At 43.3% G+C, this 21,353-nt stretch overlaps 1 protein-coding gene across 3 annotated transcripts in view; it reads left to right on the top strand.

Moving 5' to 3' along the window:
• frmd3 (FERM domain containing 3) overlaps window positions 1-21,353 on the top strand; it is a 387,539-nt gene that overhangs the window by 169,653 nt on the left and 196,533 nt on the right. For 2 of the 3 annotated variants that reach the window (XM_068028875.1, XM_068028873.1), the window contains one exon: window positions 15,899-15,977. In XM_068028875.1, coding sequence (XP_067884976.1) covers window positions 15,899-15,977 — 79 coding nt within the window. Of the gene's footprint in view, window positions 1-6,433; window positions 6,456-15,898; window positions 15,978-21,353 lie in introns of those variants that run through there. The other variant, XM_068028874.1, reaches the window with a different exon arrangement.

Below are 21,353 nucleotides of genomic sequence, written 5' to 3'. Positions count from 1 at the left end.
CAATACCTACTTGGAAGAGACAAAGTGATAGCTGAGTCCGACCACAAGCCACTTCAAAGTATTTTCCTCAAGCCGCTACTATCTGCTCCAAAGCATCTGAAAAGAATGTTACTCCGGTTACAGAGATATCATCTGGCTGTGACATACAAGCAAGGGAAACAGATATACATCGCTGACATGCTGTCAAGAGCAGCACTCCCTATGAAGAAAATAGACAATGCAATGACAGAATGTTCCTGATCCAATGTGAAGCTGCAGCTTGACATGCTCTGGAAGTCATCAACCCAGCAGAGACATTGGGCTGAATTTTTATAGCTCGCTGTCATTCTCGGTGAGCTCCCAAGATAGTGCCACGGAACCACCATGATATTTCGTGTGGCGACTCATTAGCATGGAGGGGGGTGGAGCACCCGCCCCCCGATGACATAAAGTGGGGGCGGGGGGGGGCACACCATCCACACCAACGGTGTCTGGCACCACTGTGCAAGTGCCAGTGCCATTTTTAAACAGCTTCGAGCCCTTACCAGTACTTTTAATTTTAAAGTGACCACCCCCACAATGACTAAACACTTCATTTATTGTCTTGTCGACACCAAAAAGAATTTTCTTCCCATCCGAACTTTACCCCCCAAACTTTGTTACCTTTGCCCTTCAACCCCTTCCCACCATGCCCTCAGCCAATAGTAGGAGTTTTCCCCGCACACCCCCGCCCTAAAAATTTCATTTCTCCCCCGTCCCCATCAGTGTTACGGAGATCCGAAGGCGCGGGACTTCCAGCAACCAGCCGGAATATTGGCGTGGGATGGCTGTTCGCGATGAGGTAAGTGGGATGGTGTAGGAGGGAGGGTTTTGGTTTCCTGGATAATTGGGGCTCTTTCTGGGGTAGGTGGGACCTCTACAAACAGGATGGTCTTCACCTGAACCAGAGGGGTACCAATATCCTGGGGGGGAGATTTGTTAGTGCTCTTCGGGGGGGTTTAAACTAAATCAGCAGGGGAATGGGAACCTAAATTGCAGTGCCAGTGTACAGGCTGTTGAGAGTAGTGAGGTAGGGGATAAGGTTACAGGGACGCAAGAGGGCACTGGCAAGCAAGAACTTGGTTTAAAGTGTGTCTACTTCAACGCCAGGAACATCCGGAATAAGGTGGGTGAGCTTGCAGCATGGGTTGTTACCTGGGATCCTGATGTTGTGGCCATTTCGGAGACATGGGTAGAGCAGGGGCAGGAATGGATGTTGCAGGTTCCGGGATTTAGATGTTTCAGAAAGAACAGAGAAGAGGGTAAAAGAGGGGGGGGGTGTGGCATTGTTAATCAAGGAAAGTATTACAGCGGCAGAAAGGACGTTTGAGGACTCGTCTACTGAGGTAGTATGGGCCGAGGTTAGAAACAGGAGAGGAGAGGTCACCCTGTTGGGAGTTTTCTATAGACCTCCGAATAGTTCCAGAGATGTAGAGGAAAGGATAGCGAAGATGATTCTCGACAGGAGCGAGAGTAACAGGGTAGTGGTTATGGGGGACTTTAACTTTCCAAATATTGACTGGAAATACTATAGTTCGAGTACTTTAGATGGGTCAGTTTTTGTCCAGTGTGTGCAGGAGGGTTTTCTGACACAGTATGTGGACAGGCCAACCAGGGGCGATGCCACATTGGATTTGGTACTGGGTAATGAACCCGGCCAGGTGTTCGATTTAGATGTAGGTGAGCACTTTGGCGATAGTGATCACAATTCGGTTAGGTTTACCTTAGCGATGGGCAGGGACAGGTATATACCGCAGGGCAAGAATTATAGCTGGGGGAAAGGAAATTATGACGCGATTAGGCAAGATTTAGGATGTGTAGGATGGGGAAGGAAACTGCAGGGGATGGGCACAAACGAAATGTGGAGCTTATTCAAGGAGCAGCTAATGCGTGTCCTTGATAAGTACGTACCTGTCAGGCAGGGAGGAAGTTGTCGAGCAAGGGAGCCGTGGTGTACTCAAGAAGTTGAAGCGCTTGTCAAGAGGAAGAGGGCGGCTTATGTTAGGATGAGACGTGAAGGCTCAGTTAGGGCGCTTGAGAGTTACAAGCTAGCCAGGAAGGATCTAAAGGGAGGGCTAAGAAGAGCAAGGAGAGGACACGAGAAGTCATTGGCGGATAGGATCAAAGAAAACCCTAAGGCTTTCTATAGGTATATCAGGAATAAACGAATGATAAGAGTTAGAACAGGGCCAATCAAGGATAGTAGTGGAAAGTTGTGTGCGGAATCAGAGGAGATAGGGGAAGCGTTAAATGAATATTTTTCGTCAGTATTTACAGTAGAGAAAGAAAATGTTGCCGAGGAGAATACTGAGATTCAGGCTACTAGGCTAGATGGGATTGAGATTCACAAGGAGGAGGTGTTAGCAATTTTGGAAAGAGTGAAAATAGATAAGTCCCCTGGGCCAGATGGGATTTATCCTAGGATTCTCTGGGAAGCCAGGGAGGAGATTGCAGAGCCGTTGTTGTTGATCTTCAAGTCGTCATTGTCAACAGGAGTAGTGCCGGAGGACTGGAGGATAGCAAATGTTGTCCCCTTGTTCAAGAAGGGGAGTAGAGACAGCCCTGGTAATTATAGACCTGTGAGCCTTACTTCGGTTGTGGGTAAAATGTTGGAAAAGGTTATAAGAGACAGGATTTATAATCATCTTGAAAAGAATAAGTTCATTTGCGATAGTCAGCACGGTTTTGTGAAAGGTAGGTCGTGCCTCACAAACCTTATTGAGTTTTTCGAGAAGGTGACCAAACAGGTGGATGAGGGTAAAGCCGTGGATGTGGTGTATATGGATTTCAGTAAGGCGTTTGATAAGGTTCCCCACGGTAGGCTATTGCAGAAAATACGCAAGTATGGGGTTGAAGGTGATTTAGAGCTTTGGATCAGAAATTGGCTAGCTGAAAGAAGACAGAGGGTGGTGGTTGATGGCAAATGTTCATCCTGGAGTTTAGTTACTAGTGGTGTACCGCAAGGTTCTGTTTTGGGGCCACTGCTGTTTGTCATTTTTATAAACGACCTGGATGAGGGTGTAGAAGGGTGGGTTAGTAAATTTGCGGATGACACGAAGGTCGGTGGAGTTGTGGATAGTGTCGAAGGGTGTTGTAGGGTACAGAGGGACATAGATAGGCTGCAGAGCTGGGCTGAGAGATGGCAAATGGAGTTTAATGCGGAGAAGTGTGAGGTAATTCACTTTGGAAGGAGTAACAGCAATGCAGAGTACTGGGCTAATGGGAAGATTCTTGGTAGTGTAGATGAGCAGAGAGATCTTGGTATCCAGGTACATAAATCCCTGAAAGTTGCTACCCAGGTTAATAGGGCTGTTAAGAAGGCATATGGTGTGTTAGCCTTTATTAGTAGGGGGATCGAGTTTCAGAGCCACGGGGTCATGATGCAGCTGTACAAAACTCTGGTGAGGCCGCACCTGGAGTATTGCGTGCAGTTCTGGTCACCGCATTATAGGAAGGATGTCGAAGCTTTGGAAAGGGTGCAGAGGAGATTTACTAGGATGTTGCCTGGTATGGAAGGAAGGTCTTACGAGGAAAGGCTGAGGGACTTGGGGTTGTTTTCGTTAGAGAGAAGGAGGAGGAGAGGTGACTTAATAGAGACATACAAGATAATCAGAGGGTTAGATAGGGTGGATAGTGAGAGTCTTTTTCCTCGGATGAGGATGGCAAACACGAGGGGACATAGCTTTAAGTTGAGGGGTGAAAGATATAGGACAGATGTCAGAGGTAGTTTCTTTACGCAGAGAGTAGTAGGGGCGTGGAACGCCCTGCCTGCAACAGTAGTAGACTCGCCAACTTTAAGGGCATTTAAGTGGTCATTGGATAGACATATGGATGTAAATGGATTAGTGTAGGTCAGATGATCGGCGCAACATCGAGGGCCGAAGGGCCTGTACTGCGCTGTAATATTCTAATTCTAATTCTAATTCTACTTATTCTTCAATTATCATTTATTTGCATATGTCAATGATGTTTTCTTCAAGCAGCAGGGGGGGTGCCATGAGGCCTCACCACCGCCGGTAAAATGGGGCTGTGCCTTCCCGATGTTGAGGCCCATGGCAGGCCTCTCCTGGAAGTATTTTCCGGGCACCCTGCCATGACCCCCCGACGTCGGGGGGGGGGATGGTAAAATTCAGCCCATTTAATCTGACAGACAAGCGCCTTGCTCAAATCAGGCGAACTATCCAACAAGATGCAACTCTCCAAGTTCTGATGGAGGGTCACTGACCTGAAACGTTAACTCTGCTTCCCTCTCCACAGATTCTGTCAGATCTGCTGAGTATTTCCAGCACTTCTTGTTTTTATTGCAACTCTCCAAGTGTTGCAAGAAGTAGTGATGAAAGGATGGCCTGAAAGCATCAAGGACACTCCTGTGGTTACAAGAGCCTTATTGGGCATACAGAGATGGCATTGTGTACAAAAGAAGTAGAGTCATTATCCCTAAGGAGTTGAGAGGAGATGCTGAAGCACATCCATGCAAGCCACCAAGGAATTGAGTCAAGTTTGGGGAAGGCAAGAGAAGTGCTCTTCTGGCCAAACATGAGCAATAAAATCAAGGACATCAGCCAGTGCAGTGCGTGTAACGAGTACCAAGATAAGCAAGCTAAAGAGCCGCTGATGACACCTGACATCCCAGACAGACCATGGATGAAGCTGGGAGTAGACCTCTTCACTCTTGCAGGAACTGATTATCTTGTCACCGGAGACTACTACTCTGACTACTAGGAGGTAGACCAGCTGACTTCAATGACTACTGGTGAGATTGTAGAATGCCTGAAAGCACACTTCGGTTGTGACGGCATTCCAGACATTGTGATGAGTGACAATGGCCCTCAGTTCACGAGTGAAGAATTCATAAAGGATTTGGAAATTCAGCACCATACGTCATCTCCACACTATCCCCAGTCAAATGGAAGGACTGAGGCAGCATGAAAATCGCCAAAGGAATCATAAAGAAATCGATCAAATCCGGCACAGATGTATACAAGGCAGTCCTCGAGTGGAGAAACACACCTACTGAAGGCATGGAAAGTAGTCCAGTACAAAGACTACCGTCACACCATACCCAAGTTACTCTTCCAATAGCAAAAAAGCTACTGAAGCCAGAAGTAGTAACAGGTGTGAGTGACAAAATCAAGGGGAAATGGCAGAACGCCAAATTTCATCTTGACAAAACCACCAAACCATTGCCAGAATTGAGCATTGGAGAGCCAGTCAGGGTACAAACCTTCAACACTCTCAACAAGAGTCAGCCCAAGTGGCAACTTGGGACCCGCATAAAGCAGTTGTCACCTTGATCGTACGCAGTGAAAGTGAACGACCAGATATATCGTCGCAACCACAGGCACAAATGCACAGCTGGAGAAGCTGTTCCGTCACTGCAGGCGGCCAATCGGGACGATGTGAGCTCGCCATCTACACAGATCAACCATCAGTCCCAGAGGTCCACACCATCCCAAAAATGCAAATGGAACAACAACAGTTAACGCGGCAACGTGTGACATGGGAACGACTTTCCCTGGAGAAGGAAAATCACCCAGATGAATAGGCAACGACAATGTGCATGTGCACCATTAAGAGACTGGCATGATTTAAAGATAATGTGTGCAATGCACGTGGAAAGACTGATGAGAATAACGAATTGCTAATGCACAAGAACAGTTGTGTGCATAGTGGGTAATTTGGGCAACTCACACTGTAAATGATAATGCATGCAATTTTTTTGTTTTTTGTATGAAAAGGGGGATATTTGGGATCATAATGCAATACTGTACTAATGTGCCTCCTGGCTTGGCATAGTCATGTGACTGCGACCATGCAGCACACACTGATGCAGCACATCAGCAGGCAGTTCAATAAAGATACAGTACAATCAAGAGCTGGTAATAGAGTGTGAATGAAAAAGATAGGTGAGTGTTTCAAGTTTCACCTTTCATTGGAGACCTAATGAATGTTTACACATAAAACAATAATCTTGCCTTTTTGACTGATTGTGAAGTTCTAGTATTTTCTGTTAGTGTTTCAGATTTCCAACATTTGATTTTTTTTCATCTGTACCAATCACTTAAGAGAATATTAAAAATGCCCAAGGTGCAACTTTACATGACCTTTTACAGTATGTCTTAGGTATGCATTTGTAAACCTGTTTAGATGAACAGTAGTTTAGTATTTCCTTTTTAAGGAATGTGGATGTGCTGAAGATGAGTTATTCCAATGAAATGGTAATGTCTAGTTTACAGCTGTTAGTAGGAAAAAGCTTTAATTCAAATTGATAATAAAATACCAAACACGGAAGAGGTACAAAGGTAGAGAAAGCTCTAAATAGCAGTAGGTTGTTTCTGTACAGTTTTAAAAATAATTAATGTTGTCTTGAACTTGCTTCTTCACCATTTGTGTGCTCTACAAGAACCAAGAAGTGACGCCAGGTTGCCTTTTGCCAGGTGGGTATGCTAGTGAAATCTTGCACCATGTTACTTCCTTGTGTATTGGGCACTAGCATGATACTTTAAAGCATTACCTTTTTACTTGGTCTTGCACTGTTCATAGCCTGTTTGAAGAATATTTGCACTCAAGTTATTAAACAGGTAAGATATTATACATCAGATGCAAAATAGTGGCCTCAGACCAGTTTGTTTTCAGTTAATATTTAATTGTGGTGCTATTATATTAAGTAATCTAGGCATTACCATTTTAAAATAAAGATAAATCATATATCACATTTACTTCTCATGAGCATTAGTACTGAAATTAAACATAGATTATGAAGAAAATCATCTCTGCACTACAATTTTAAATTTTTTTCCTGACATATGCTATATTGCCTGTAGCAAGTTATAAAACAGGAAATATTATTATAGGTGTGGGCTCTGGATTCCTTTTTTTTGTCTATGCGAATATGGCGGGCAGCGTACTTGCAGCTCATAATGAGCATGCGCTTCCTGCCCGCTGTATTGGAGGCTTAGGAGGCTGTGCAGTCAAATTATTAGGCCAGTGTGCTAGCTGTCTCATTGGTACTCAGGTTTACTGATTACTGATAAGTTTACTGATCAGGAGAGGTAGCTAGATTAGTAGGTTTGATACAACATAAAATCCAACAGGGGTATGATACCGTATGTTCTGGCATGCCTCTGATACCTGGCCTAAATGGCCATTCTTCATATACATGCTTGGATTTTGATTGTTAGTGGACTGCTCAACTTTGGGGAATAAAAGGAACACAATCCTATCCTCATCCAAAGCTGACACAGAAACATCTTCCTGTAGGGCTAACTGGATAGTAATCAGCATTGAAATCAGAGTTTTTCCCTCTCACTAACTGTAGGATAGTGCATGAAATTGTAGCGACCCCTGTTACAATTTGGACTTCCTGCCATCACTCTTAACTCAACTCAAACTTACAGGAAAAAATAAGCTTTCATAACCAGGCCCATATCTTCTATCTAAACTAAACTAAACATGAACTAAGACTTGAATCTGATGAATGATGTAACTCTAGTTCGAACAATTACATCTGTCCATGATCTTGTGCATTGGAGGCTATGTGGACTAACGCCCACTTTCTCCAATCCAGTCAGGAAGCAGCAGATATTACACAGTGAATTTGTATAAATTAGGCTAAAACTAATGTCTGAATTTATTTACAAATTAGATACTTACACAGAAATAGAAAGTATACAGCATATAACTAGTAGTACAATATTTGATTTACCCAATATGTTGTGTACTCTGAAAATAACAGTGCAAAATCTTTGCAGTTCATTCCAGGATCTTTAAACAGTGTCTTTCTTGGACCGTTAGGTGGCAGGGTAGCCATGGAACGTCTCTAGGCTACTTCTGCTGGAAACTGGCAGTGAGCAGGGAAGTAGAGATAGTGGAAAACTTACTACTTTTACAATTCTGGGCCTCCAAAGGGTACATCCTCCTTGATCAAAGAGATTCTTAAAATCTGTCAGTTGGTATTAATTATTTTGTCACTAAAGTAGATGGGATGTGAATGGCAGTAGTTTGTTAAGTGTTGAGTGCTTGGCTGTAATCATATTAAGTGACTGGGATGAGTTTGTAAATTAACAAACAGTAAAATTTCAAAGACCTGAAGTAATGTCTGATATAATTAACTTATAAATATAAACAGTGCTATCACTGCAGTAAACTGGCAGTACAATTTGGCCAGCGTGGAAATGTGAATATCATGAGACAGCGTTGTATATTTTTTTCCCCACAAAGGCAAGAGAACTCATTTAAAGATATTGCTAATTAACGTCAGTTTTAAAATCACTAATACAAAAGAAAAATACTGCAGAGGCTGGAAATCTTGGTTTTAGGCAATGAAGCTGTGCAGGTGGAAGGAGTGGCAGTGGGAGAGCATTTTGGTGGTCGTGATCATAATTCAGTTAGTTTTAACATAATTATGGAAAAAGACAGAGATAGAACAGGAGTTAAAGTTCTAAATTGGGGTAAGACCAATTTTACTAAGCTGAGAAGTGATTTAGTGAAAGTGTACTGGAAACAGCTACTTGAAGGTAAATCAGTGAAATATTCAAAGAGGAGATTCAGGGGGTTCAGAGTAAACATGTTCCCACAAAGAGAAAGGGTGAGACGGCCAAATCTAGAGCCCCCTGGATGTCACGGAGCTTACAGGGTATGATAAGGCAGAAAAGGAAAGCTTATGTCTTGACACTCAGAACTCAATACGACAGAAAGGAGTATAGAAAATGGATTGGTGAAATCAAAAATGAAATTAGGAAAGCAAAGCGAGGGCATGAAAGAATATTGGTAAGTAAAATCAAGGAGAACCCAAAGATGTTTTGTCAATACATTTAAGAGTAAGAGGATAACTAAGGAAAGAGTAGGGCCCATAAAAGACCAAAAAGGTAACCTACGTATGGAGGCAGAAGATGTGGGTATGGTTCTTAATGAATGCTTTGTGTCTGTCTTCACAAAAGAGGGAGGCAATGCAGACATTGTAGTTAAGGAGGAGGAGGAGTGTGAAGTATTGGATGTGATCAACATAGGGAGAGAGGAAGTATTAATAGGATTAGCATCTTTGAAAGTAGATAAATCACCAGGGCCAGATGAAATGTACCCCAGGCTATTAAAGGAAGCCAGGGAGGAAATAGCGGAAGGTCTGACCATCATTTTCCACTGGATGCAGGTGTGGTGCCAGAGGATTGGAGGTCTGCTAACGTTATACTTTGTTTAAAAAGGGAATGAGGGAGAGACCGAATAATTACAGGCCAGTCAGTCTAACCTTGGTAGTGGGCAAATTATTGGAATCAATTCTGAGAGACAAGTTAAATTGTCACTTAATAAGGCATGGATTAATCAAGGATAGTCAGCATGCACTTATTAAGGGAAGGTCTTGTCTGACTAACTTGATTGAATTTTTTGAGGAAGTAACAAGGAGGATTGATGAGGGTTGTGCAGTTGATGTGGTCTACATGGATTTTAGCAAGGCTTTTGACAAGGTCCCATAGTGGCGCAGTGGTTAGCTCCGTAGCCTCACAGCTCCAGAGACCCGGCTTCGATTTTGGGTACTGCCTGTGCGGAGTTTGCAAGTTCTCCCTGTGACCGCGTGGGTTTTCGCCGGGTGCTCCGGTTTCCTCCCACAGCCAAAGACTTGCAGGTTGGTAGGTAAAAATTGGCCATTGTAAATTGCCCCTAGCGTAGGTAGGTGGTAGGGATATGGGATTACTGTAGGGTTAGTATAAATGGGTGGTTGTTGGTCGGCACAGACTCGGTGGGCCGAAGGGCCTGTTTCAGTGCTGTATCTCGAAATAAAAAAAAAATATGGCAGACTGGTTAAAAAAATAGAAGCCCATGGAATCATGGGGAATATAGCAGAATCACAGAATTGTTACAGCACAGAAAGAGGCCATTCGGCCCATCGTGTCTGCATGGCTGTCCAACTGAGCAATTGACTGAGTGCCATACCCCGCTTTCTCCCCATAACCCTGTACATTCTTCTTTTTCAGGTAACTATCTAATTCTCTTTTAAATGCCTCGATTGAACCTGCCTCCACCAAACTCTCTGGCAGTGAATTCCAGATCCTAACCTCTCGCTGCGTGAAAAAGTTTTCCCTCATGTCGCCATTGCTTCCTTTTGCCAATTACCTTAATTCTGTGCCTTCTCGTTCTTGATCCTTTCACAAGTGGGAACTGTTTCTCCCTATCTGTTCTGTCCAAACCCCTCATGATTTTGAATACCTCTATCAAATCTCCTCTTAACTGTCTCTTCTCCACGGAAAACAGTCCCAACTTCGCCAATCTATCTTCATAAATGTAGTTCCTCATCCCTCGCAAATCTTTTTCTGCACTCTCTCCAACGTATTCACATCTTTCCTTAAATGTGGTTCCCAAAACTGGACGCAATACTTCATCTGAGGTCGAACTAGTGTCTTACCAAGTTTGACATAACCTCCTTGCTGTTTTACTCTCTCTTAACATTTCTACATGGATGAATATTTTGGGAAGATTGTCGTCATCGGTTGCAGGCCCGCTGGTGACTAGTCAGGCCTATCCGTGACCGGCAGATTCTCCCACAGTGGGTACAAGTGAAGGTGTAGTCGCTGCTGGGGGCAATTGAATCTATCCTTCTCCTCCTTTTCTCTGTCATGCTGGTTCTTCGCTCAGTCTCAAAGGTGTCTGTAGCCCTCCTGATGTAGCATCTCCAGGCATCACGATCTATGGCCTGCGCTTCGCCCGGCAATGGTCGATGTGGCATACAGAGAGGGACTTCTTCAGGGAGTCCTTGAAATGTTTGCATGGGGAGCCTCTGTTCCTTTTACCCATGGTCAGCTCTCCATACAACACGATCTTGGGCAGACGACTGTCGTCCATCCGGGCAATGTGACCCACCCAACGCAGTTGGCTTTGCAGGAGGATAGCCTCAATGCTGGTGATGTTGGCTGTTTCCAGGACTTTGATGTTTGAGATGCAGTCCTGCCAGTGGATCTTGAGGATGCTGCAAAGGCAGCGTTGATGGAAGCACTCTAGAAGGTGTACATGACGGCAGTATAGGACACATGACTCGGCGCCATACAGAAGGGTAGTGAAGACTATGGCTTTGTACATTTTGAGTTTGGTCTGTGCTCTGAGGCTGTGGTTGCTGCACACACGTTTGTAGAGTCTGCCGAATGTACTGTTTGCTTTTGAGAGCCTATCGTCCACTTCCTTGTCTGTGGTGGCATCAAACGAGATGATGCTCCCCAAATAAGTAAATTGCTTGACGGCATTCAGCCCAGTTCCCTTGATGACAGTGCTTGGTGGTCTATAGTCTTCTGATGGCAGGACTTCAGTTTTCTTTAAACTGATTTTTAGTCCGAAGAGTTGTGCCGCCTCGGAAAAATGTGTGTTATACGTTGCTGGTCTGACTGACTGTGGGCCAGGAAAGCACAGTCTTCGGCGAAAAGAAGTTCACGGATGAGTTTTTCTAGACTGGAAAATCCTGATCTCACTGCTTATTCCACTCCAGAAGAATTCCGGGAACACATTAAAGTTGCAGTACTAAATACTTCCAACAAGGTCATCGGACCCAGCACCATGAAGAATAGGGACTGATTTGACGAAAATGACATGGAAATTCAAGATCTGCTAAAAATAAAAAGGCCAGCTCATCAGGCTTAGCTGGCCAGCCAAGAGAAAAAAACAGCCTATTGTCAAGCATGCAGCACCCTTCAATGTAAACTGAGGAACATCCAAAATGACTGGTGGATGGCATTTGTTGAAAAACTCAACTGTACGCTGATACTGGAGACATAAGAAGTTTCTATGAAGCACTAAAATCTGTCTATGGACCAGCATTTCAAACCCAAAACCTCCTGACGAGCACCAATGGCAAGACCCTACATACTGACAATGAGTCAGTCCTGGATCGCTGGTCGGAGCACTTTGAAACTCTCTTCAGCGCCAAGGGCACAGTGCATGACACTGCCATCAATCATATCAAACGACAGCCTGTCAAAGAAGAACTGGATGAGAGCCCAACTCTGGAGGAAACTGTGGCTGCTCTCAACCAGATAAAGAGCAACAAAGCCCCAGGAGCTGATGGAATTCCACCCGAAGCCTTGAAGCATGGTGGCCCTGCCCTATACACCAAGCTCCATGAGTTTTTCACGGCCTGCTGGGAACTGGGCAGGATTCATGATGCCATTATCACCACCTTGTACACAAACAAAGGAGAACAATCAGACTGCTCCAACCATCGGAGGATCACCCTCCTTTCTATTGCTGGGATGATCCTGGCTAGAATACTTCTGAACAGGCTTTTGCCTACCATTGTGGAAGAAAGCTTTTCAGAGAGCCAGTGTGGTTTCAGAGCAAACAGAGGTACCACAGACATGGTATTTGTACTCAGACAATTACAAGAAAAGTGTCGTGAGCAAAAGAAAGGCCTGTACTTCACTTTAGTCGACCTCACCAAGACATTCAACACTGTGAACAGAGATGGACTTTGGAAAGTCCTTGTAAAACTTGGATGTCCACCCAGGTTCTTGGCCATGGTGAAGCAGTTTCATGAAAATCATTACGGACAATTCAAGCGAATCAGCGACCTCTCAAGTCCCTTCAGTATCTCCGGGCTCAGTACTCGGTCCCCTGCTTTTCGTGGTATATAACAATTTGGACATAAGCGTAGGAGGAATGATCAAGAAGTTTGCACAGGACACAAAAATTGACCATGTAGCTGATAGCAAGGAGGATAGTTGTAGACTACAAAACGATATCAATGGACTGGTCAGGTGGGCAGAAAAATGGCAAATGGAATTCAACCCGGAGAAGTGTGAGCGAGGTCACACAAGGCAAAGGAATACACAATAAATGGCGTGAAGCAGGGATGTGTGCTGGCCCCGACCCTATTCGCCATCCTTTTCAGCATGATGCTGCAGCAGGCAACAGAAGACCTTAAGGAGGGAGTTTACATACGCTTCCGGACTGAGGGAGGCCTTTTCAACTTCAGGCGTCATCAGGCTCACACAAAGACACAAGGAAAACTCTTGTACTCTATGCCCCTATTAATAAAGCCTAGGATACTTTATGCTTTATTGACTGCTCGCTTAACCTGTCCTGCCACCTTCAATGACTTATACACATATACACCCAGGTCTCTCTGTTCCTGCATCCCCTTTAGAGTTGTAACCTCTAACAGGTCTGTTAGCAGACCTCCAATCCTCCGGCACCATATCTATATCCAGTGTGGATTGGAAAATGATGGTCAGACCTTCTGTTATTTCCTCCCTGACTTCTTTTAACAGTCTGGGATACATTTCATCCGGCCCTGGTGATTTATCTACTTTCAAGGATGCTAATCCCCTTCATACTTCCTCTCTCCCTATGTTTATCACATCCAATACTTCACACTCCTCCTCTGTAACTACAATTTTTGCAAGCCAGGAAACCAAGGGTAATTGTTGACAGGTGTTTTTGCGACTGCAAGCTGTTTCCATGGGGTTCTGAAGGGCTCAGTACTCGGTCCCCTGCTTTTCATGGTATATAACAGTTTGGACATAAGCGTAGGAGGAATGATCAAGAAGTTTGCACAGGACACAAAAATTGACCATGTAGCTGATAGCAAGGAGGATAGTTGTAGACTGCAAAAAGATATCAATGGACTGGTCAGGTGGGCAGAAAAATGGCAAATGGAATTCAACCCGGAGAAGTGTGAGGGAGGTCACACAAGGCAAAGGAATACACAATAATTGGGAAGATACTGAGAGGCATAGAGGAAGTGAGGGAGTGAATGTGCATAGATCCTTGAAGGTAGCAGGACAGGTTGATAAGGTGGTTAAGAAGACATATGGAATCCTTTCCTTTATTAACTGAGGAATAGAATATAAGAGCAGAGAGGTTATGCTGGAACTATATAAAACATTAGTTAGGCCACAACTTGAATACTGTGTGCAGTTTTGGTCACCTCATTAGAGAAAGAATGTAATTGCACTAGAGAGGGTACAGAGGAGATTTACGAGGATGTTGCCAGGAATGGAAAATTGCAGCTATGAGGAAAGATTGGATAGGCTGGGGTTGTTCTCCTTGGAACAGAAAAGTCTGAGGGGAGATTTGATTGAGATGTACAAAATTGTGAGGGGCCTGGATTGAGTGGATGGGAAGGACTTATTTAACTTAGCAGAAGGGTTAGTGATTAGGGTGCATAGATTTAAAGTGATTGGTGGAAGGATTAGAGGGGAAATGAAATGAGTGTGGTGGGGGTCTGGAACACATTGCCTGAAAGGGTAGTAGAGGCAGAAAACCTTATCTCATTGACAAGGTACCTAAATGTGCACCTGAAGTGTCGTAACCTGCAAGGCTATGTATCAAATGCTGTAAAGTGGGATTAAGCTGGGTGGCTCTTTTTTCGGCTGGCACAGCAGACATGATGGGCCAAGTGGCCTTTTTCTGTGCTGAAAACTTTCTCTGATTCTAAATCTGAAATAAAAACAGGAGAGTTTGGAAATATTCCGCAAGTCAGACAGCACCTGTGGAGAGAGAAACAGAGTTTGTTTCAGGTCAATTAACCTTTCTAAAAGATTATTGACTTGAAGCATTAACTCTGTTTCTCTCTCCACAGAAGCTGCCTGACCTGCTGAATATTTTCAGCTTTTAAATACTTTAGTCTGATCATCTTAAAAAAGAGCTATATTGTCCTTTCGCCACTGATCAAGATCACCAAATTCAGCGTATACCAGAATCCCATGTACTGCATTAGCAATATACAAGGATAGAACTTTCTGATTGGCAAAATTCATGTCTGAACCTGTTTGTACTATGTTTCTGTGTGAAAATAAGGTATCCAGTCTGAATGTGCTATTCATTCAGGGATGAGCTTAAGTTGTAGGAAATTCTTGAAAATTAAAGTCAACACATTATGATATTTACATTTAATCACCACTAATAACACTTCAAACAATTGCGTAAAATACTTCATATTGTTGTGACTGCCTTAATAATTGTATTTCATTTACATATTCATAACCTTGCATTATTCTTATTGCATATACTTGAATGCAAGGTCAGAGATTTAGGTCACTGTTTGGGAGTTGAAATTACAGCGACCATCTTGTAGGCAGATTATGGCAGTGGATGATATCGTTGCTCATTTTGGTGAGTGGATTCCCCAGGTCCTACTCTGATATAGGTGTCCTATTTATTCTGAACTATCTTGTGTGTCTAACTTCTTTAGTCATGATCTCCCTCTAGTCTCTTTTCAGATACACATTTCACCTTTTCTGTCTGACTCATTCCCATTTTCCTTTGCTCTGGGCATATCATACCCTTTTCTCAGCCTCTTGGTCCTCTACTGACTTTTCTCTGGGTCGCAGTCTCCGGCTTCTCTCTTTGAGGCTCCAGATCTCATAATTCCATCTTCCAGTGTCCAGCTCCTCATTATCTTCTGCTTCATGTCTGTGCAGTGTTGGTGGATGTGTCTGATATATGGGTTAAAGATTTCTTTCCAGGCTTTCTTGGTGAAAGGTGGGGGCAGGGTGGGGCTAACCTTATGTGTAAGTGTGTATACAGTATCAACAGTTTACAACAGGTTATCAAATTAAACTTGTTGGCCAAGGGGATTAAGGCAAAAAATAAAAAACACATTGAAAAATGGATGTTATGTTCACAAATGATATATAATGCAGCTACTAAGTATCATGAGAAGTAAAATGTTATTTATATTTTCTTTCCTGACATGCACCCTGCTTTGAAGCTACCTTTTCATGCATCTTTATTCCATTTTTACCAAAGAGCTTTCTCGCCCACAGCAGTGATATGCCTGAAAGTACAGAGCTCATTATCGCATGAGGTAATGTTTGGCTAAGAAGTGTCTAGTTTGCCCCAGACATCTGAAAAGATTTATTTATTTTCGACTGCTTTCACTTATTTCTTTGCAATATTGCAGCTCAGCCTCCGTATACCATGTGCTTTAGAGTGAAGTTCTATCCTGGTGAACCTGTGAAGGTCAAAGAAGAGCTCACCAGGTACTTATGTTCTCTTATGAAAAGTGAACTGTAGAGTTTGCAGAAGTCTGTCTCTATTTTTAAATTACCCACTAGAACTTGGAAAAAATGTTCATGCTCAATTAATGGAGAGGGTCGTGTGGTTGATGTTGTGTATATGGACTTTGAAAAAGCATTTGATAAAATATAATTGACTTGGCAGCAGAATTAAAGCCCATGGCATTAAAGGGGCAGTGGCAACATGGATCCAAAATTGACTAAGGGACAGGAAGCAGAAAGTACTGGCGAATAGTTATTTTTCCAGACTGGAGGGAAGTATGCAGTGGTGTTCTCCAAGGGTGGATATTAAAACCAAGTGGTTTTGATACATAGTAATGGCCTAGACTTGAGTATACAGAGCATAATTTCAAAGCTGGCAGATGATACAAAATTCAGAAATGTAGTAAACAGTGAGGAGGATTGTAACAAACTTCAGGAGGACATAGGCAGACTGGTAGACATGGCAGATGAATTTTAACAGAGAAGTGTGAAGTGATACATTTTGATATAGGGGATGAGGAGAAGCAACATAAACTAAATGGTCCAAATTTAAAGCGTCTGCAGGAACAGAAAGACCAGGGTGTCTGTACAAATCTCTGAAGGTAGCAGGACAAGCTGAGAAGGCTGTTCAAAAAAGCATACAAAATCCTTGACTTTATTACAAGAGGCATAGAATACAAAAGCAAAGAAGTTATATTAAACTTTAATAAAATACTGGTTAGGCCTCAGCTGAAATATTGTATTTAATTCTAGGCACCACACTTAAGGAAGGATGTCAGAGCATTAGGGAGGGTGCAGGAGAGATGTACTAGAATTGTACCATGGAGGGATTACAGTTATGTGGAGAGACTGGAGAAGCTAGGGTGTTTTCCTTAGAGCAGAGAAGGTTAATGGAAAATTTGATAGAGGTGTTCAAAATCATGAAATGTTTTGATAAGATAAATAAGGAGAAACTGTTTTCATTAGAAGACGGGTTGGTAAACAGAGAACACAGATTTAAGGTGATGGGTGAAAGAACTAGAGGTGACATTCAGGACACTTTTTTTTAACACAGCACGTTGTTGTGATCTGGAATGCACTGCCTAAAAGGGTGGTGGAAGCAGACTCAATAGTAACTTTCAAAAGGTAATTAGATTATTTTTTGAAATAAAAAAAAATTACGGGGCAATGGGGAAAGAGCAGGGGAGTGGGATTAATTGGATGGCCTTTTCAAAGAGCCAGCACAGGTGTGTTGAGCTGAACAGCCTACAATTGTGCTGTATTTATTCTTTGAAATAGGGTAAAGGAAGCTTTGCTCTGCAACTTCTTTTTATTCATTCATGGGATGTGAGCATTGCAGGCAAGGCCTACCTTTATTGTCCATCCCCAATTGCCCTTGAGAAGGTGGTGGAGAGTCAGGATTAATGGGTCTTTGTCAGGTTGGAAAGACGTAACTAGTGGAGAGCCACAAGGATCAGTCCTAGGGCCTCAATTATTTACTATCTATATTAATGACTTGGAGGAGGGGACAAAGTGTAACATTTCCAAATATGTTGACGATACAAAAATAGGTGGGAGGGCATGTTGTGATGAGGACATCAAGAATCTGCAAGGGGATATAGATCAGTTGAGTGAGTGGGCAAAAACGTAGCAGATGGAGTTTAATGTAGGAAAGTGTGAGGCCATGCACTTTGGTAGGAAGAATCAAAAGGCAGACTATTATTTAAGTGGAGAGATTTCAGAAAAGTACAGCACAGAGGGATCTGGGTGTTCTTGTGCATGAAACACAAAAAGTTAGTATGCAGGTGCAGCAGGTAATTAAGAAGGTAAATGGAATTTTGGCCTTTATTGCTAGGGGGTTGGAGTTTAAAAATAGGGAAGTCTTGTTACAACTGTACAGGGTGTTGGTGAGGCTGCACCTGGAGTACTGTATACAGTTTTAGTCCCCATATTTAAGAAAGGATCTACTGGCATTGGATGCAGTTCAAGAGAGATTCACATGGCTGATTCCTGGGATGAAGGGGTTGACTTATCAAGAACGGCTAAACAGGTTAGGCCTTTATTCATTACAATTTAGAAGAATGAGGGGTGATCTTATTAAAACATACAAGATTCTGAGGGGGCTTGACAGGGTAGATGTTGAGAAGATGTTTCCACTAGTGGGGGAATCTCGAGCTAGGAGACATAGTTACAGAATAAGGGGACACTCATTTAAAACTGAGATGCGAAGGAATTTCTTCTCTCAGAGGATAGTGAATGTCTGGAATTCGCTACCCCAGAGAGTTGTGGAGGCTAGGGCACTGAAAGTATTTAAAGAGGGGGTAGATAGATTTTTGAAATATCGGGGAGTTTAGGGCTATGAGGAGCTGGCACGAAAGAGGAGTTGAGGTCTGGGGCAGATCAGCCATGATCTTATTGAACAGCGGGGCAGGCTTGAGGGGCCAAATGGCCTACTCCTGCTCCTATTTCTTATGTTCTTATGTTCTTGAACCGTTGCAGTCCATGTGTTGTAGGTACACCCACAATGCTGTTAGGATGGGAGTTCCAGGATTTTGACCCAGCGATGTTGAAGGAACAGATATTTCCAAGTCAGGATGATGCATGACTTGGAGGGGAACTTGCAGGTGCTGGTGTTCCCATGTACCTGCTGCCCTTCTAGATGGTAGAGGTTATGGTTTGGATGGTGCTGCCAAAGAAGCTTTGATAAGTTGTTGCAGTGGATCTTGCAGATGGTACCGCAGCCATGGTGTTCTGGTGGTGGAGGGAGTGAATGTTTGTGGTTGGCTGGTAACAGGTTTGGCTGCCCACTCCTCGGAAGCAGGCAGCCAGTGAGGGTGGTTAAGGCCCAAATTCGGGGCAATTTTATGGCATCGCTGGAACCTTTCCCCCCAGAGGAGTGGCTCCTGCCATATGCGGAGGCCGCCAGCTCATTGGAGGCAGGTTGCCTGCAACAGGTCGGGGGGGCCATCAGAGCCAGAGGCTCCATGTCCCATTAATGGGTCTGCATGGATGAAAACCTGGCCACATACGATCCTGCAGAGGAGTTTTCCCCTCTATTCCGGTGTCTCTCCTGGTGGGGCTGGCGAGACTCCAGAGCTGCTGGCCATCTGATTGGGCCTGCAGCATTGGGAAGCCACAGGATAGTGAGCACAGAGGCGGACAATTAGGATCCCTATAGTACACAACTGGACCAGATACCTCTTGCAGTGATACTTCACGGTTTGGTCCCCTCTCTAACTCTGTAATCTCTTGCAGCCTTACAACCCACCGAGATATCTGCACTCCGCCAATTCTGGCCTCTTGAGTGTCCTCGATTTTAATTGCTCCTCTATTGGCGTCTGTGCCTTCAGTTAACAAGGCCTTAAGTTCTAGAAATCACTCCCTAAACCTCTCCGTCTCACTACTCCTCTTACCTCCTTTTAGATGCTCCTTAAAAGTTACCTCTTTGCTCAAGCTTTTGGTCATCTGCCCTAATATCTCCTTTTGCGGCTTAGTGTCAAATTTTATTTGATAACAGTCCTGTGAAGTTCCTTGGAACATTTTAGTATGTTAAAGAATTTTATAAATACACCTTGTTGTTGCTAAAGTATTTTATTGACCCATCCCTTAGGAAATACTTCACCTTTCTTTAGAAATCACTGTTTACACAATTTAATTTGTTACATCATTTCCTCCCTAACTCCAAAAATAACTAATAATGTATATGGTTATAAACTTACATCTAAGTAGCAGTCTTGTCTCAAGAGCATAGAATCATAGAATCTTATAGCACAGAAGGAGGCCATTTGGTCCCTCGTGCCTAAGCTGGGTCTTTGAAATAGTTATCCAATTAGGATGACTATCCTGCTCTTTCCCCTTATTCTCCAAATTTTTCTTTTTCAAGTGTATATCCAATTCCTTTTTATAAGTTACTATTGAATCTGCTTCCACTATCCTTTCAGACAGTGCATTCCAATCATAACTATTTATGTAAAAAAAAATCTCCTCATCCAGTTTGCTAAAAGTCCAGCATTAATTCCTTGCTTTTGTACTGTATGCCTTTATTAGAAAGTCAAGGATCCTGTATGCTTTTTTTAAACAGCCACCTACAGAGATTTGTGTATGTGAACCCTAAGGTGTCTCAGTTCCTGCACCCCTTTTAAAATTGTACCATTTAGTTTATATCACCGCTCCTATTGTTCTTCCCAAAATGCATCATCTCACACTTTTGAATATTAAATAGCATCTGCCATAGCTCAGCCCATTTCACCAAAGTAAGTACCTGTGGGTGTTATTGCTGTGATTCACTCTGCTCTGATCATGCTCTGATTTTGCTTTGATTGCACTGAGAGATGCACCATTTTCAGGTTATATTATGTATTTAAAATGTACTGTCTCCTTCCATTTCTCACCTTCATTTGTTAACTGACAGAAGCAGACAGCCCATTTAAGAGATAACTGCCGTTTGTCAGCAGCATATAATAAATGTCTTCTGTGCTGATTAAGTGCAGAGGCTGAGGTCAGCTATTTAATTGAAGTGCAGGCGCTGCTTTTTGCTGCAGACTTTCCTGATAAATGGAGGTAATTTCTGTTCAAATATGTATTTAAATTAAAATTAGTCAGATTCACTTTAAAGAAGAACTTATTTATTGCATCACTGAGGTCATGTGGTGAAGTTGTTGTGGTGCCTTGGATCCAAACAGGCATCATTGGTAGTTGAGGGAATAAACTGATGGTAGAGTAGGATGACAGGTGGGCCAGAAATAAGCAGACATGAAGAAAGGTAAACAGTAAAACTGGAGTGGAGCAAATAAGAAATGGAGAACGAGAATAAATAATATGAGGGAAAAGAGAATGCAAATGACCCCAGGGAGTGAGAAGCAGATATCAGAGGCAGATAGAGGAAATTAAAAAGAAGATAAGTTCATAGAGGCTCTCTTTATCTTGTCTTTTTGATATTGATTTTATGTATCTTTGATTTGTTCTGTAATGGTTTTCCCTCATTGGTTGTTGCTGCAGTATTAAAATACTGGGCCTGATTTTCCTTACGGGGGTCGGGAAATGGATGTTGGGACTGTTTACGGGTCACAATCCTGCCCCTGGGGAAAGCAGTCATAGGTCCCGATTTTGACAGGGGTGGGCTGTTAATTGGCTGGAGGGTGGGTTGGCAGACAATTAGCGGCTGCTTGGGTAGGAACAGAGATGGGACTGAAGAAGTGCAGACCTGATTTAAACCCTCCACAGCAGTCATTACTATGGCTGCCGTTTTACAGATTTGTTTGCTGGAAAACACATGGAGCAGGAAAGGCAGAGTGCTGGAACCCGGAGCAGGGCTGCCCCTCACTTTGCAGATGCCGACTTGGAGGTCCTTCTCGAGGCAGTGAGGAAGAGGAGGGAGGT

The sequence above is a fragment of the Heterodontus francisci genome, chromosome 4, assembly GCF_036365525.1.
Source record: "Heterodontus francisci isolate sHetFra1 chromosome 4, sHetFra1.hap1, whole genome shotgun sequence".
Lineage (NCBI taxonomy): Eukaryota > Metazoa > Chordata > Chondrichthyes > Heterodontiformes > Heterodontidae > Heterodontus > Heterodontus francisci.
Note: the sequence above shows the minus strand (reverse complement) of the source record. Positions and strands in the feature narration are given on the sequence as shown.